The sequence below is a fragment of the Pseudorca crassidens genome, chromosome 6 (assembly GCF_039906515.1).
Source record: "Pseudorca crassidens isolate mPseCra1 chromosome 6, mPseCra1.hap1, whole genome shotgun sequence".
NCBI lineage: Eukaryota > Metazoa > Chordata > Mammalia > Artiodactyla > Delphinidae > Pseudorca > Pseudorca crassidens.
In genome coordinates, this window is record NC_090301.1 from 62,753,054 (window position 1) to 62,771,225 (window position 18,172).

At 40.7% G+C, this 18,172-nt stretch overlaps 1 protein-coding gene across 1 annotated transcript in view; it reads left to right on the top strand.

Moving 5' to 3' along the window:
- Positions 1-18,172, top strand: part of LRP2 (LDL receptor related protein 2) — a 283,943-nt gene that overhangs the window by 230,603 nt on the left and 35,168 nt on the right. The window contains exons 54-64 of the mRNA XM_067741629.1: positions 404-920; positions 3,956-4,108; positions 4,616-4,786; positions 10,208-10,434; positions 11,601-11,778; positions 12,819-13,015; positions 13,738-13,983; positions 14,683-14,811; positions 15,744-15,863; positions 16,616-16,732; positions 17,489-17,605. Coding sequence (XP_067597730.1) covers positions 404-920; positions 3,956-4,108; positions 4,616-4,786; positions 10,208-10,434; positions 11,601-11,778; positions 12,819-13,015; positions 13,738-13,983; positions 14,683-14,811; positions 15,744-15,863; positions 16,616-16,732; positions 17,489-17,605 — 2,172 coding nt within the window. The remainder of the gene's footprint in view (positions 1-403; positions 921-3,955; positions 4,109-4,615; positions 4,787-10,207; positions 10,435-11,600; positions 11,779-12,818; positions 13,016-13,737; positions 13,984-14,682; positions 14,812-15,743; positions 15,864-16,615; positions 16,733-17,488; positions 17,606-18,172) is intronic.

Consider the following 18,172-nt stretch of genomic DNA (forward strand, 5'->3'; position numbering starts at 1 on the left):
CCAGACCTGTTTTACCAGCACACCACTGTGTGGGCTCTTCTGCTCTTCTTTCTTCTCTCTCCTGCTATTTCACTTCTAAATTTATCGATTAAAAGAAGATTGGCAGGTATAGGATTAGAAGTCAAACTTGTTGGTTGTATTAGTTGTTAAAACCACTGGTGAAGGATCAAGTTGGGAGGAAGTTGAGTAAGAGTGACTTTTGAATAATGTAGGGCCTTTAGAAATCCCTTCTTATCTGTCTTCTTTTAGCATGATTCATTAAGAATTGGGTCTGTCCAAACGAAGCAAAACAAAATGAAACAAAAAGGATTGGGTCTGTCCAGTGGGAAGGTTGACTTTGGACCACTATGGTGGATCCGTTGCTGTCAACTTAGGTTCTCTGATAACTGTCTTTTACCTACAGGTGTTAATGAATGCAATGACCCTTCACTCAGTGGCTGCGACCACAATTGCACAGACACTTTAACCAGTTTCTATTGTTCTTGTAACCCTGGTTACAAGCTGTTGTCTGACAAGCGGACTTGTGTTGATATTGATGAATGCAAGGAGACGCCCTTTGTCTGTAGCCAGAAGTGTGAGAACGTACTGGGCTCTTACATCTGCAAGTGTGCCCCAGGCTACATCCGTGAGCCAGATGGAAAGACCTGCCGGCAGAACAGCAACATCGAGCCCGATCTCATTTTTAGCAACCGTTACTATTTGAGAAATCTAACTATCGATGGCCATTTATACTCCCTCATCTTGCAAGGACTGGGTAATGCTGTGGCAGTGGATTTTGACCGAGTAGAAAAGAGATTGTACTGGCTTGATATAGAGAATAAAGTCATTGAGAGAATGTTTCTGAACAAGACAAACAGGGAGACAGTCATAAAGTACAATCTACCGGGTACAGAAAGTCTGGCTGTCGACTGGGTTACCAGGTAAGAAAAAGCTGAGGAGCTTTTTAAGAGTTAAAAGGCGTTTTGCTTTTAAAAAAGTATTCAAACCGTGTTTCCATCCTAACAGAGAGCTGATCTTTTCCAACTTGGGTTAATGGGTGGATACATTTTAATGCTTCTGCATGTTTTTGTTTTTTTCTGCTATGTACCTAATAATCAAATGGGATACCACAGAACCTAAAATCTAGTGATTTTAAGAATTTATGATATCAATTTCATGGGGAGGGGCATCACAAAGGAGGAAAGAGCTCTGTTATTACTGGCCATTCAGTGAACTGGAGGTGTTGTGAAGGGATGATGCATGCATTTGTTGGTGCATTCAGTCATCGAAAGCTGTTGCCTAAGTGCCTCCTGCATGCAGTGCTATGCTAGGAACTGGGGTCTAGAGGTCAACAAGACAGACACAGCCCCTGCTTTCCTGGCGTTCACAGGCTGCTTGCAATGCTATTTATTCACAGCCTGGGCTGGTTGTAAAATGGAGAATGGCCGACTTGAAACTCTGAGCATCTTTAAGGGAGATGGTGATACTTTAATTCAAGTCCACCAGCTCAACCACACTTCTTCACATCTCTATTGCATATCGAATCTATCAGATATTTGGCTTTGTGGTTGACATGAAGCTGGAGGCACTTAGCCTGCAAATATTATTGCTTCAGTCACCTCAGACCTACAGAGGACTCTTCCACGTCTTCTCTGTTTGACCATCTTAAGGGTAAAGGTCCTAAGATGGGGGATGGAGAATTGGCCCCCTAGTTCTACCTGAATAGTAACTGGCCTGCCATAGGTGCTCAAGGACTGCCTACAGAAAAATGAATAAAATCTTGATCATGTGAATACAAGTATTTTATATATAGTGGCTCTTTTGTGTGTCAAAAAGCATAGTGATTAATGATTTGCAGGAACAGAACTAATTGTGGTACTGCTCCTATCTTATCCTTTGCTGCAATGCAAGAAAAGGTAATATTTTAGCCTTGATATTGTCATTCAGCCCTCTCTCCCCAAAACTGGTAGGATGAGATTTTCCCCTGGATTTCAGCTACTTTCCTGTCATTCTAGGCATGTTCTTGACCAGGGGAAAGAATTAGGTACATATGTGGTACTGAGAAAGATGGAGCAAAAACGTCTAGGGTGAGGGTAGGATAAAATATCTCATGACCGAAGCATTTTCTCAAATGTTCAAGAAGGAGTACAGCCAGGCTAAACATTCCTTAAAACACAAGGCAGGATAGAACCCAGTCACATTTAAGTTTGTAGGGGACAGTTCTAAGATACTAATTACATTGAAATTTGAAACCATTTCCCCAATATCAATAAAGATGTTCATAGCGAACTCAAGGATGTTTGGTTTCCAAGGCCCTTAAACTTGATATACAAGTTTTTCAAAGCACCATTATGCACAGTGGAAAATTGTGCCGGTTCTCAGTCCTCTTAATTTTTCTTGGAGCGTGCATGGAGTGTCTTCTCCATATTCTGTTCACTGGGTCAGCGTTTTGACTGTGGAATAAAGAGAAATTAACGAGTTGGCAGGAAGCTCCACAGAGTGGAGTGCCCTGTGGTGGAGCCAGTCTTGAATTCCTGCTCTAGCTCTTACTAATCAGCAACCTCTGGGCCTCAGCAGCCTCATCAGGAAAACAGGAATAATGGGCTTCCCTGGTGGCGCAGTGGTTGAGAGTCCGCCTGCCGATGCAGGGGACACGGGTTCGTGCCCCGGTCTGGGAAGATCCCACATGCCGCGGAGCGGCTGGGCCCGTGAGCCATGGCCGCTGAGCCTGCGCGTCCAGAGCCTGTGATCCGCAACGGGAGAGGCCACAACAGTGAGAGGCCCGCGTACTGCAAAAAAAAAAAAGAAAACAGGAATAAGATATTAAATAATATACTATTAAAAAAAGTCCTTAGCCCAGGGCTTGGCATTTAATAGATGTTTGCTATTATTATTGCTATTATTACCCTCTACAATGTTGGAATCTAAAATTGTGGCCATCTCATACATCAGGATTTACCCAACTGAATTAAATAGCAAGGCTTGTGCATTTATGCATACTCATTCCCTCATCCCCAAGCCTAAAAAGATGCTACTAACAGTCCTAACAGTTAAATATTCTGACACCTCGCATGGTTAGATCAGGCTTGCCTCTGGCAAGGAGACATTGGGGTCTTTTGGAAGAGAAATCGTTTCAGTAGGAATTGACTATCAGATCTCAAATGACACTCACTCTAGGAGTTTTGAACCCTTTGGAAGGTTATGGATACTTTAAGACTCTGGTGGTGCCCACAGACCCCTTGCTGGATAAAGCCACGTAACAAATTTATGCTTATACAATTTTGCATCAGTTTTAGAAGGTACACCCCCCGCCCCCAGAGCCTAGGCTACCCTGGTGTCAGATTGAGGACCCCAGATTAAGAACCCTGCCTTATAGAAAATAAATGGATTTTATTGAATAGCAATATATTCAGAACTGAAATATCCTTGAGGTAAGAGATTCTAATAAGTTTCTAAAGCTTTTTGAGTTTAAGTAAAACTTGGCACAGGGTAAGAAACTCATTTTGCCAGCCTACTGGGACGGGGCCAGGGAGGGGGTCAGGTTTTTCTTTATCCGAAGGATGCCATGATTCAGAGTTCCCTTGTGCAGTCTCAATGATAGCACTTAGACAAGTTTGTTTCCTTGACTCCACCATTTAAACTGTAGTTCATGATACTCATTGATCACTCTCACTTCCGCTTCCCTGCTCCTCTAAAGCCTGGAACATTGCTTGGGGAAGATGCCTTTTGCTGCACGAAGCAAGTAAAGCTAGAATCCTTGTGTGAAGTGTGGCCCCAGAATTTCCTGTTGTAAGGTGACATCAGGAAGAGTAGCACACATTCTTGCATCTTCCGTTGCCTCATGGCAGGAAGGTCAACTGTGTTTCCCCTTGTCCTTGTTTGCCTGGGGGAAAAGTGCTTGGATCAGAAATTGTGTGGCTAAATGTGCCTTTTTTCTCAAGTAAAATGGCTATAACTCCTGGTTCTCCATTTTCAGAAAGCTGTATTGGGTGGATTCCCACCTGAATTGCCTTTCTGTCTCTGACCTCAATGGTCGATACCGCCGCAAGCTGGCCGAGCACTGTGTGGATGCCAACAACACCTTCTGCATTGAGAATCCCAGAGGAATTGCCCTTCACCCTCGATATGGGTATTGTCTCCCTGTAATCTTGGGCTCTTCTTTCATGCCCTTCCTCCACCTCTGTTACCACAAAGGCTGTTCACGTAGTGATATCAAGGCCAGTGTCTTGTTGGAGTTTGTCTTCTGCTTTTCCTACCTGGTAAATGGCTTAGTATAATGGGTAGAAGCATGGCTTGTTCAAATGCTATTCGTCGGCTATTCTATTTTCTTTGCCATGACACACCATTTCACTTTCAAAGTCACATTTGGCTGCATGCAAGTAATTTATGGTTTAAAAAAACAACAACCCACCTTTACTGGACTTTCCATGTCCAATCCACTGAAATCCCCAGTTAATCATGTTCATTCCTGAGCATTTCCTGTGCATCATGCCCTGTTAGATTATTTTCTGTTCTCTTTCCTTTGTGAAAGGCTCTGTAGGATGTAAACTCCATTTCTCTAATTGGAGAAAGCTTATGTCTTTGCCACTGAGTTCTTTTGGCTTCGGGGACTGACCCTTTGTGTTTGCTCCAACAGGCATGTCTATTGGGGAGACTGGGCTGACCGAGCATACATTGGGAGAGTAGGCATGGACGGAACCCATAAGTCTGTGATTATTTCTACCAAGATCAAGTGGCCCAATGGCCTCACCATTGATTACACCAATGATCTACTATACTGGACAGATGCCCACCTGGGTTACATTGAGTACGTAGAAAAGAATAAAGCAAACTGGGTGACTGCTGATTCTAAACACCAGTGCTTGTGTTGCCAGTGCATTTTTCCCAGGCAGCTTCTAACTGGCCTGTTTGTTGGAAGTCACTTCTAACTAAAGTGCCTATAGGTGCCAAGCTCTATGGTATGGTGCAAGAGAAAGAGCATGAACTCTGAAGTCATACAGATCAGGATATTGTCTTGGTGCTTTTACTTCTTATACTCCTAAAAAAGCAGCTAGTAATCTCTCCCCTATGGTAGTCAACTTAGTGCTCAACTCATCTTAATTCCCTTATCCCTTTACTTTACCCTACCCTCCCAAATATATGATTAATAGACTTGGAAAAATTATACTGTTCAATGAAAAGTACTCCTTGTAAAAAAGATAATACAAATTATTAGCCAAGCAGTACATGTGTATTTCGGGGCATTGCTAATTATGGCCCAGTTGGACTATGGTAATGTCTTCTGGGCATTTATGAACTAGTACCCAGATACACAGCCTGTTGCATGCAAAAGCAGGGAATTGTCGTTAATTCACTAGAGCTATTTTAAAGGTTTAAAGAATCCTGTCATTCTATTAAATTTATTTTGAAAAAAATTACACTTGACAAAAAATACCCATAAAAGTATCTGAGGTCTTTATATAGAGATCATGCAAGAACTGAAGGAGAAGACAAGACTGCTTTCTGGTTTATGACCTTTTTAAAGAAACAGATAATGACTAAGTTCTGGTCATTTCTCTGCAGTCTTATTAACAGAGGTCAAGAAGATATTCAGGTTTTCCTATACCTTCTTTAAGTTTCCATATATTATGATATTTTGGAAAAAATTTCTAACATCACACGGCTAATGTTATGAACTTCTTTAGTTGCTAGCTCATTCCACCTCTTGTGAGTTTTAGGGTCTGCTCCCAGTTTTTTAAATATTAAAATATCAGTATTCTGACATAGGTTCAGAGGAATGCATGAGACCTAGATTCACTAATAATGTCTGGGTCATGATTAATAATACATGTGCTACCAGTGTGTACAAAGCTAACCCTGCTGGCCTCTAGGTTAACTCAGCTAGTCTATCCCGCTCAGGTTATACTGAGAATCAAGCTGTCTCTGAAAACTGCTTCTTCCCTTGTCTTCCTGAGGAGACAGAAGTCCAGCTTTAGATTGCTTTCCTCTGATGGCTTAGGAAACAGTGTTCATCCCAGGATATTGAAAGAATGCTTCATGGAGAACATCAACATAAGAGATTATAAACCTTCAAGAGCTGAACCAGCTGCATCAGCAGGAAAGCAGCTGTGGTTAGGAATTAGTGATCTTTAAACTCCTCTGGTTATTCCTATTTTTTTTGTTTTGATTTTTTTTTAACATCTTTATTAGAGTATAATTGCTTTACAATGGTGTGTAGTTTCTGCTTTATAACAAAGTGAATCACTTATACGTATACATATGTCCCCATATCTCTTCCCTTCCTCCCCCCTCCCTATCCCACCCCTCTAGGTGGTCACAAAGCACCGAGCTGATCTCCCTGTGCTATGCGGCTTCTTCCCACTAGCTATCTATTTTACGTTTGGTAGTGTATATATGTCCATGCCACTCTCTCACTTTGTCCCAGCTTACCCTTCCCCTTCCCCATATCCTCAAGTCCATTCTCTAGTAGGTCTGCGTCTTTATTCCCGTCTTACCCCTAGGTTCTTCATGACCATTTTTTTTTTTTATATTCCATGTATATGTGTTAGCATACGGTATTTGTTTTTCTCTTTCTGACTTACTTCACTCTGTGTGACAGACTCTAGGTCCATCCACCTTACTACAAATAACTCAATTTCGTTTCTTTTTATGGCTGAGTAATATTTCCTTGTATTTATGTGCAACATCTTCTTATCCATTCATCTATCGATGGACACTTAGGTTGCTTCCATGTCCTGGCTATTGTAAATAGAGCTGCAATGAATATTTTGGTACATGACTCTTTTTGAATTATGATTTTCTCAGGTACAGGCCCAGTAGAGGGATTGCTGGGTCATGTGGTAGTACTAGTTTTAGCTTTTTTTTTTTTTTTTTTTTTTTGCTGTATGCGGGCCTCTCACTGTTGTGGCCTCTCCCGTTGCGGAGCACAGGCTCCGGACGCGCAGGCTCAGCGGCCATGGCTCACGGGCCTAGCCGCTCCGCGGCATGTGGGATCTTCCCGGCCCGGGGCACGAACCCGTGTCCCCTGCATCGGCAGGCGGACTCTCAACCACTGCGCCACCAGGGAAGCCCCTATTTTTAGTTGCTTAAGGAACCTCCATACTGTTCTCCATAGTGGCTGTATCAATTTAAATTCCCACCAACAGTGCAAGAGGGTCCCCTTTTCTCCACACCCTCTCCAGCATTTATTGTTTATAGATTTTTTGATGATGGCCACTCTGACAGGTGTGAGATGATATCTTATTGTAGTTTTGATTTGCATTTCTCTAATGATTAATGATGTTGAGCATTCTTTCATGTGTTTGTGGGCAATCTGTATATCTTCTTTGGAGAAATGTCTATTTAGGTCTTCTGCCCATTTTTCGATTGGGTTGTTTGTTTTTTTGATATTGAGCTGCATGAGCTGCTTGTAAATTTTGGAGATTAATCCTTTGTCAGTTACTTCATTTGCAAATATTTTTTCCCATTCTGAGGGTTGTCTTTTCATCTTGTTTATGGTTTCCTTTGCTGTGCAAAAGCTTTTAAGTTTCCTTAGGTCTCATTTGTTTATTTTTGTTTTTAATTTCCATTTCTCTAGGAGGTGGGTCAAAAAGGATCTTGCTGTGATTTATGTCACAGAGTGTTCTGCCTATGTTTTCCTCTAAGAGTTTGATAGTGTCTGGCCTTACATTTAGGTCTTTAATCCATTTTGAGTTTATTTTTGTGTATGGTGTTAAGAAGTGTTCTAATTTCATTCTTTTACATGTAGCTGTCCAGTTTTCCCAGCACCACTTATTGAAGAGGCTGTCTTTTCTCCACTGTATATTCTTGCCTCCTTTAACAAAGATAAGGTGACCATATGTGCATGGATTTATCTCTGGGCTTTCTATCCTGTTCCATTGATCTATATTTCTGTTTTTGTGCCAGTACCATACTGTCTTGATTACTGTAGCTTTGTAGTATAGTCTGAAGTCAGGGAGCCTGATTCCTCCAGCTCCGTTTTTCTTTCTCAAGATTGCTTTGGCTATTCGGGATGTTTTGTGTTTCTATATAAATTGTGAAATTTTTTGTTGTAGTTCTGTGAAAAATGCCACTGGTAGTTTGATAGGGATTGCATTGAATCTGTAGATTGCTTTGGGTAGTATAGTCATTTTCACAATGTTGATTCTTCCAATCCAAGAACATGGTATATCTCTCCATCTATTTGTATCATCTTTAATTTCTTTCATCAGTGTCTTATAGTTTTTTGCCTACAATTCTTTTTTCTTCTTAGGTAGGTTTATTCCTAGGTATTTTATTCTATTTATTGCTGTGGTAAATGGGAGTGTTTCCTTAATTTCACTTTCAGATTTTTCATCATTAGTATATAGGAATGCAAGAGATTTCTGTGCATTAATTTTGTATCCTGCTACTTTACCAAATTCATTGATTAGCTCTAGTAGTTTTCTGGTAGCATCTTCAGGATTCTCTACGTATATAGTATCATGTCATCTGCAAACAGTGACAGCTTTACTTCTTCTTTTCCGATTTGGATTCCTTTTATTTCTTTTTCTTCTCAGATTGCTGCAGCTAAAACTTTCAAAACTATGTTGAATAATAGTGGTGAGAGTGGGCAACCTTGTCTTGCTCCTGATCTTAGTGGAAATGGTTTCAGGTTTTCACCATTGAGGGTGATGTTGGCTGTGGGTTTGTCATATATGGCCTTTATTATGTTGAGGAAAGTTCCCTCTATGCTTACTTTCTGGAGGGTTTTTATCATAAATGGGTGTTGAATTTTGTCAAAAGCTTTCTCTGCATCTATTGAGATGATTATATGGTTTTTCTCCTTTAATTTGTTAATATGGTGTATCACATTGATTGATTTGCATATATTGAAGAATCCTTGCATTCCTAGGTTAAACCCCACTTGATCATGGTGTATGATCCTTTTAATGTGTTGTTGGATTCTATTTGCTAGTATTTTGTTGAGGATCTTTTCATCTATGTTCATCAGTGTTATTGGCCTGTAGTTTTCTTTCTTTGTGACATCTTTGTCTGGTTTTGGTATCAGGGTGATGGTGGCCTCGTAGAATGAGTTTGGGAGTGTTCCTCCCTCTGCTATATTTTGGAAGAGTTTCGGAAGGATAGGTGTTAGCTCTTCTCTAAATGTTTGATAAAATTCTCCTGTGAAGCCATCTGGTCCTGGGCTTTTGTTTGTTGGAAGATTTTTAATCACAGTCTCAATTTCAGTGCTTGTGATTGGTCTGTTCATATTTTCTATTTCTTCCTGGTTCAGTCTCAGAAGGTTGTGCATTCCTAAGAATTTTTCCATTTCTTCCAGGTTGTCCATTTTATTGGCATAGAGTTGCCAATAAAATCTCTCATGATCCTTTGTATTTCTGCAGTGTCAGTTGTTACTTCTTTTTCATTTCTAATTCTATTCATTTGAGTCTTCTCCCTTTTTTTCTTGATGAGTCTGGCTAATGGTTTATCAATTTTGTTTATCTTCTCAAAGAACCAGCTTTTAGTTTTATTGATCTTTGCTCTTATTTCCTTCATTTGTTTTTCATTTATTTCTGATCTGATATTTATGATTTCTTTCCTTCTACTAACTTTGGGGTTTTTTTGTTGTTCTTTCTCTAATTGCTTTAGGTGTAAGTTTAGGTTGTTTATTTGAGATGTTTCCTGTTTCTTAAGGTAGGATTGTATTGCTATAAACTTCCCTCTTAGAACTGCTTTTGCTGCATCCCATAGGTTTTGGGTCGTTGTGTTTTCATTGTCATTTGTTTCTAGGTTTTTTTTTATTTCCTCTTTGATTTCTTCAGTGATATCTTGGTTATTAAATAGTGTATTGTTTAGCCTCCATGTGTTTGTAGTTTTTACAGATTTTTTCCTGTAATTGATATCTAGTCTCATAGCGTTGTGGTTGGATAAGATACTTGATACGATTTCACGTTTCTTAAAGTTACCAAGGCTTGATTTGTAACCCAAGATATGATCTATCCTTGAGAATATTCCATGAGCACTTGAGAAAGGTTATTCCTATTTTTAAGGCATTGCTTTTGCAACTTTTACATTTTTCATTCAGTCCAAATAAACTTTAAGTTTAGTTTTTGTTTTAATTGAAGACTAAAAGTTTTGAGGAAGATCTGAACTTCAGTTACCTCTAGAAGGTAGAACTTTATTCATTTATTTGTCAGCCTCTATCCTTAAAGGCATTAGAGGAGGGGCATTATCTTCACTGAGTGACTCTTCCTTCCTCCGACTCCAGGTACTCTGATTTGGAGGGCCACCATCGGCACACGGTGTACGAAACCGGGACACTGCCTCATCCCTTTGCTATAACTGTTTTTGAAGACACCATTTATTGGACAGATTGGAACACAAAGACAGTTGAAAAGGGAAACAAATACAATGGGTCAAATAGGGTGGCGCTGGTGAACACAACACACAGACCATATGACATCCGTGTGTATCATCCCTACAGGCAGCCAATTGGTGAGTAAGTGATTTGGAAGTTTTTGCACAGTTGCTTTAGGGTCTTGTGCATTCCGTTCTTGTTTTTGTTTTTTAAGCATAAATATCATGATTTATACTGGGAATGGTGTTACTTGCTAATGTTTTCTACAAAGCAAATGCTGAGAGTTGAGGGGATGGAAATATCTTTAGAATTTATTCCCCTATTCCTGGAAAAGTCTGCTTACAATTCTTTTTCATAGCACCTGCTCTATTCTTAAAGATCAGTCTGGACTTTCTTTTTGATAAGAATCAACAGTTGTTATGTTGCCTTTTGACATTTCAGCCCTAAATACTTAAGAAAGCACCTCTGGAAAATACAGACATTTCCTGTATAACCACAATAAATTGTAACACCGAAGAGATGTATTATAATAACATGGATGCATTTATAACAATCATTTCTTTACAATATCAATCTACTGAAATGATTAGTTTAAAAGAAATGCTTAAAAGAAAGTTATAGTAACTATAAAACATCATTTATTAAATGTCTGTTTGCACTTGATATCTAGCCAAGTTCTGGAGTATTCTTTGGGGTTAGAATGGATTTTGTGGGCCCGCTTTGTTGTGGTGTCTTGTTAAAACATACGATAAACTTGGAAGTTAGGAAAAATGAGAATTGGCAAAATATTTTTTTCTGGAAGTTAATATTCTTCATATTATTTAGCAGAAGTTCAAATTCATCTTTACCTCTGAGTTGCGGCCCAGAAAAGTAGTATAGTTGTTGCTCAGTTTATCCATCCACCTGATTCTTGTGCAACTTCTGTTGCCTATATCCTTAGGATGAGAGAATATAGCATCTGCTGAAAATGAAAACTTTAACTTAGATTGTGGGCACATGGATGTAAACTAAATTTCCCACCTGCTCTCCAAGAACTTTGGGAGACACAGGTTTTCTAGCCCAACACCAGTGAGTAAGCCTCACTTCTGGTAGCACATAAATCAATTTTCTGTACTAGCAACAGGGTTGCTAAAACAGCTCTACCATATGTAGTCTTTATGCACTTTTGCACAAAGCATGAATCTAGGATAACGTTTTTTTTTTACTAAGAGGTGATGAGTTTTATGCGGCTGGTAATCAGCGCGTCTGTGCTTGATACTCTCTTTAAGTGAATGAACATATATTTTCTTCCTTCTTTCACTAGTGACTAATCCCTGCAGTACCAACAATGGTGGCTGTTCTCATCTCTGCCTCATCAAAGAAGGAGGCAGTGGGTTCACTTGCGAGTGTCCAGATAACTTCCATACTGTCCGGCATAGTTACAGCACCCAGTGCCTGCCCATGTGCTCTAGCACCCAATTCCTGTGTGCCAACAGTGAAATGTAAGGCTCTCTTCTCCCTCTCCCCATTGCCTCTCCAGCCCTTGGACACACGTTGAACTTCAAGGCTCCAGGGGATGGGAGTTTTCCAATGAACCAAGATTTTGGCTAATTAATGTGGCTCATTTGGGATGCACCAAGACCAGGAAAGTTGGATCTCCAACCGTCCAACTTTCTCTAACTTCGATAATTTGGTCCATGAAAGAAGGAATTTGTGAACCAAATGGTTACGCCCATGCATGCAAGTTTTTGTTTCTGTAGCAAGGAAGCAAACTGTGTGTTTTTTTAATTTCTAAGGAATTGTCCAGAGTCTCAGGGCCAAGAATGTATATAAGTGTACACTGAAAAATAGCCCTCAGTCTTTTTCAAACATATGCTGGCCTAGCTTCTTAGGTGACTATGCCAGTGGATCCAGGGTCACACATTCAAATCCATTTTTGATGATTTGTATTTGTTATGAGACACGGTCACAGCTTATTTCCCTCACAATGGCCACAGGCCTTGATGACTAGGGGCTGAGTCAGAGAGTGAGGTCAAGAGGAGATGTTAATGCAAATCATAACATCTAAGATTCAGTGGCAGATTATTTTGACGATTGAATAAGGTATCCTAGGTTAAGAATCTAGCATACACCCATCATGACATAGACTCTCAAAAAATGTCAGCGCCTCCAGCTTTCCAGCCAGTACCCAAATGTCATCTATCCCTCTGGCTGACAGTCCCAGCCAATCCCTGTTTCCAGAACCCCAGCTCCAAACACACACTCCACTCTGTCGTGGCAGGAATTTAATCATCATACTCAAAGCATTTTTTCAGTGTGTGTTGGGTCTTAACAAACCTGGTCTATGTCACCTTGTTATGTTTTCTCTGAAAATATTCCACAGTAGCTAAGGTTTAATTGATCCTCTTCTTGGGCCGTGAGAGAACTCGTGTGTATCATTCCTTGGAATTCAATTTTCCCTTCTTCTATCTGGATAGTCATTGCCTGCTCCTCTAACCACTTGGTGTTTTGCTAGGAGAAGTGCTCTGTTTTCTCTGTGTAGGTGTATTCCCATCTGGTGGAAATGTGATGGGCAGAGAGACTGCTTGGATGGTTCCGACGAGCCCATCACTTGCCCGCAGCGCTACTGCCGGTTAGGACAGTACCAGTGCATGGATGGCAACTGTACCAGCCCACACTTCATATGCAATGCTCATCAGGATTGCCCTGATGGGTCTGATGAAGACTCGGTTCTTTGTGGTGTGTTGAACTGCTTTCTACCTTCTCTGCCCGCTTCTATAGTTGATCGCCCATGGTTCTGTAGGGATTTTCTGAATGTCATAATCCAAAAACTGGTCCAAAATCCTAGGAGAAAAAAAAAAACTCAGAGTCCATCCTATATCTATTTTTATAAAGTTTTAAAAAAATCCCAGGTCTCTACAAGGAAGATGGTTGAGGTAGATACTAAGTTGTCTATATTGATGGTTCTTTACTATATGCTGTGCATAGAATCTCCTTTGAGAGCTAACATTGAGGGTGAAATGAGGGATTCCCACATTTTAAACAGGGACTCTCAGTTGTAATATTTATTTGTTTCCATTTTTAAAAAGCCCCATCAAAACCCAAAAAAACAACTCTCCAAACCAAAATCAACACATAAACAATAGCAACAAACAGAGAGTTTGAAAACCTTTGTCCATTAGGGCAACAGGTACAGGAGAAGGTGAATTTAGTAGGCTGTCAGAGATTCAGTCCTTATCCCCTAATTCTGCATGCAAGAAAAAGATATTTAAGAATTTAGGAGACAGTAATAGTCAAAGGACTAACTGCTCACGTAGTGGTACTGGTTAATAATAAGTGCATTAGGGCATAAGTCCTCTAAGAAGAAATTAGAATCGAGTTCTCCAGGATCCATTAGTGTAAATTAGGAGCTTTTGTTCCTGACACCTTCCAAGCTGATAACCAAGTGTCCCCGCTTGCAGAACATCACCAGTGTGAGTCCAACGAATGGCAGTGCGCCAACAAACGTTGCATCCCGGAATCCTGGCAGTGTGACATGGAGGACGACTGCGGAGATAACTCGGACGAAGACAGTTCCCACTGTGCCAGCAGGACCTGCCGGCCGGGCTATTTTAAGTGTGCCAATGGCCACTGCATCCCTCAGAGCTGGAAGTGTGATGTAGACAATGACTGCGGAGACTACTCAGATGAGCCCCTCCAGGAATGCTGTAAGTTCCTGTGAGAGGGACCTGACCTGACCGGGAGCAGGGAACGAGATGGATGGAGAGAGGGTGTGCAGCCCCTGCTGCAGCCCCATGCGGTGCCCCCTCTCCGCTCTTCCGGCACCGCAAGGCAAAGGAGAGCCGCACGCACAGCCTGCGGGTTGAACCACGCCCCCTGTTCTCAAGTGGCTGATTCCTGCTCTCCATGCACGAATGTCTAACTATCCCGAATATGATAACAAGGGCTTACACTTTGTCTATCTAGCACTTTCTCTTTTGAGCCTCAGAGAAACATGGTGAGGTAGGGAAAGTGGGTGTTACCAACTCTCATTTTACAAGTGAGGAGCCTGAACTTCATGTTAAGTGGCTGGTCACTTTTCTACTTCGTGCCAGAGCTGACACTTCAACCTGGTTTTTTTTTTTTTTTTACTTCAAACCCAGTTCTTCCCCCCACCCCGCCCCACTCCCCCCAAAGTTTGACTGCAACATAAATGAGTGGAATGAAACGATGAGAAAACTTAAGGACTCTGTCTTTCTGCTTTGGGTGAACAGATCACACCTAAAAGAGACACAGTTGCCAGAGTCCGTTAGGTTGGTAACACGGTCACCAGCACCACATCTTAAATAAGACAATGGAAAGGTGTCTTTGGTTTCCTTGCAGGACCGAGACTTCAGTTCTGACCTTGCCCCTTCTTCTCTTTTCAGTGAGCCCTGCCTACCGCTGTGACAACTATACGGAATTCGACTGTAAAACAAACTACCGCTGCATCCTCCTGTGGGCTGTGTGCAATGGTTTCGATGACTGCCGGGACAACAGCGATGAGCAGGACTGTGGTAGGGAGGGGCTGCAGGGGAGGAGGGAGGGACAAACAACTTAGCAGGAGATGAGAGCAGATTTCCCACATCATCCTTCCTTTGTTCGCCTCTAATAACATGTTACATTTTTGTAGCATTTTACAGGGATATTGGGAGTTTACTTTATACGTCTTAAAGGAAATGTGTCTCAAAGGATACTATACTTGGGGAAGACCTTGTGAAGATATTAGGAATTTGTGTAATTTCTCCCAAATGCAGAATTCCTATTTACGCTTGACGAGTTTAAACTGTCTGTCTAATCTTAGAGATTGATTGAAAGGAATGAAAGGGGGAGTAGAGAAAAGATTTGGTATCTATCTCTAAAAAGGCTATTTCAAAATCAGAATATTTCTTATTTGGAGATTTTCATATTCTGAATCTCCCTCTGACTTTCCACATCCTCTGTGTCTGGCAACATAGAAAATTTATGGACAAAAGGCCAAATGAATGAATGGAATTTGCCAAGATTAGGCATATACTCTAACTTGAAAACAATGTCTCTGTGTGTGTGTGTGTGTTAGGTTTAGTTGGAAGAGAGGTAAGGAAGATATTGGGTTATTTTAATAACACTGAATCTTATCAACTAAAGACAATGTGATGGACATGTTTTGTTTGCTGGTGGCATCACTTAATTTTCCTTTCCAGGCCTTCATTGCAAATTGCAAGCCAGGGACCAAATTATTTTTTGAACAGTTTCTACAGAAGAGAATGGATCTAGTTTCTAACAGTAGGATAGATTCAGTTTAGCCTAAAGAGGAATAGTGACAGTGAATGTGGCTGGCATTCCTCTTTCTGGGAGCTTTGAGAATATGGTAGCGTAAGCCTCAGACCATCTCACAAGAAAGCCAGGACTACTTCGACATTTCTTGACCATGGGTTTCTGAAGTATTTGCAATGACTGTGCTTTGCAGAGTCGATGGCATGCAAACCTTCTGGGGAATTTCGCTGTACAAATCACCACTGCATCCCTCTTCGCTGGAGATGTGATGGGCACAATGACTGTGGAGACCATTCAGATGAGGAAAACTGTAGTGAGTGTTCAGGGTCCTTCATCCTTATGTGCCACTGGAGTGGTGATGTCTGATCTTTGTCTGTAATTCAACTGTCTATGCCCTTCATCCTCAAAGGGTAGGAGGACGGCTACCTGATCTCTTGTTTTCTGACTGGTACATTACTACTTTTTCATCTCCTTCTCAGCTGCTTGTAATCAAGCTCTGGGAGAAGAATATTTACCCAAGTATATCTTTTGTCTCTTATTTATTTATTTACACTCAAGTTTATTGTTTTTTTTTCAAAAAGAACTTGAGGTGACTTACAATATATCATTGCCTTATGATATATATCAATTTCAGATTAACATGAAGTACATTCTGACTTTAGTCCCCTTTTGGAAGTAAGAAGGTATAGGCAGTTGAGAGAATCAGGATGCTGGTTACACCTGCAATTATCAATTGACTAAAAACTTCTTACACAAAAGGGTGATCCAATTGGCATTTTATTGTTCATAAGAAAGTTCATGTTGAATCCTCTAGGAGGTTATCTGGAGTTTCAGGAAATGAAAAATTATCTTAAGATTAAATCACCTTTGGACAAACTTTTTGACGAAGTCCATTCTTTACAGACTTACAATTGAGATGGAAAGTCTATTTTTGGAGGCTGGACAGTCTGGGACTTGGGACATAGGAGGGCGTTAGGCACAGAGGACACTTAGGCCAGTCCACAAGCCTGTCCCCTATGTATGATTCCTGGTGCCCTCTGATGGCCACGTGGCTTTCTTTTTCAGCCCCCCGGGAATGCACAGAGAGCGAGTTTCGGTGTGATGATCAGAGCTGCATTCCTTCTCGATGGATCTGTGACCAAAACAATGACTGTGGGGACAACTCAGATGAGCGGGACTGCGGTAACTGTCACAACTCTTTAAGGGGCTTTCCAGAGAGTCTTGTACTAGGGTCAGCATATTGGTCGGAAGTAGGGGCTTCACATGTGTGTTTGGAAGGTTTTTTAGACTTAAATGATTTCTGTGTAATTTATGTAATATATAAACCTTAGCATTACAGTACCTTCTGCTTTATATATATTTTCTATGTTTATGATTACCTTATAGCAGTCTAGATCAATAATAATAGGGGAAAATCTCAAGAGAGTTTTAAAAACCTCATTTTAACTTAAACCTCTGCTAGAAGCAGACTTTAATCTGCATGGACCTTATAAACAAATAAAAACATTGGTCTTCCTACTGTTCTCCAGAAAGTGGCCCTAAGATATATACGGCTGTAGCTCCCTGGTGTAGAGGTCAGATGTTAGAATAGGAATCATAAACCCCAAGTAGTTTTATAGCTCTTACTGATTAAGGGTCGAGTCTGAGAAAAATCAGCGTGCAAAACAGTAAATGTTGGGGAGTTCAGGGTTTTGAGGAAAAGTTTAAGAGCTAGAGATATTTAATAGAGGAGAGATTGCTACTTCCATCTCCATATTTTGAACGGGGAGGGTGTACCTTTGAGAGTTGATTTACTCACTAACCACAAGGCGTGGGTTTGTGGTGAGCCAGTCACCGGGTATGGATAGGAATGTGATGGAAGACTTACTACCCTCCACGGAACTAACAGTTGTCTGAGAATGCCAAGGCATCCTGGAAATGACAGTCTTTTCTCTTCAGAGATGATGACCTGCCATCCTGGATATTTTCAGTGTGATAGCGGGCACTGCGTTCCTGACCAAATGAAATGCGACGGGTTTGCCGATTGTCACGATGCCTCTGATGAAGCCGCTTGTCGTAAGTTTCTAGACACCCGTGGCACCGTTTGTCTGAAATGTATGGATATGGCAGTTTAGACCCAACCTTTCCCATCAGCCACCACTTCTTATATTAAAAGACCATAGATATTTTCTATTCAGCGTTCATTGATAATTATCAGTTTACCTGGGGTCTGAGTCACCATGTCCATATATTTCACAGTAGACATTCAAGTGCATTTCATTAATAATATTTCAAATAGAGAATATATTAAGTGTGCTAACGAAAGTATTTATATGTTATCAGCTACTCTACAAATCGTTAATTGGATAAAAACTTGGCAGGTAAAAGAATATTCAAGCAATGAATAAAAGGGTATTCAAACATAATGAAGTCCCAGTATTAAACGTTTTCTGAATTGAATAATGGCATATAGAATTGTTTAAAAGTATAAAGCCGATATGATCATTTGCATTTTAGTCTTTTTGAATCACTGAATAAATATTAACTGTTGATGATTGTCTATGATGGATTTTGTTGATAATGCGGTTGCCGCATCTTAAAACCTGGTTTCCAAGAGACTGTATAAATGGATGATAGGAAAAG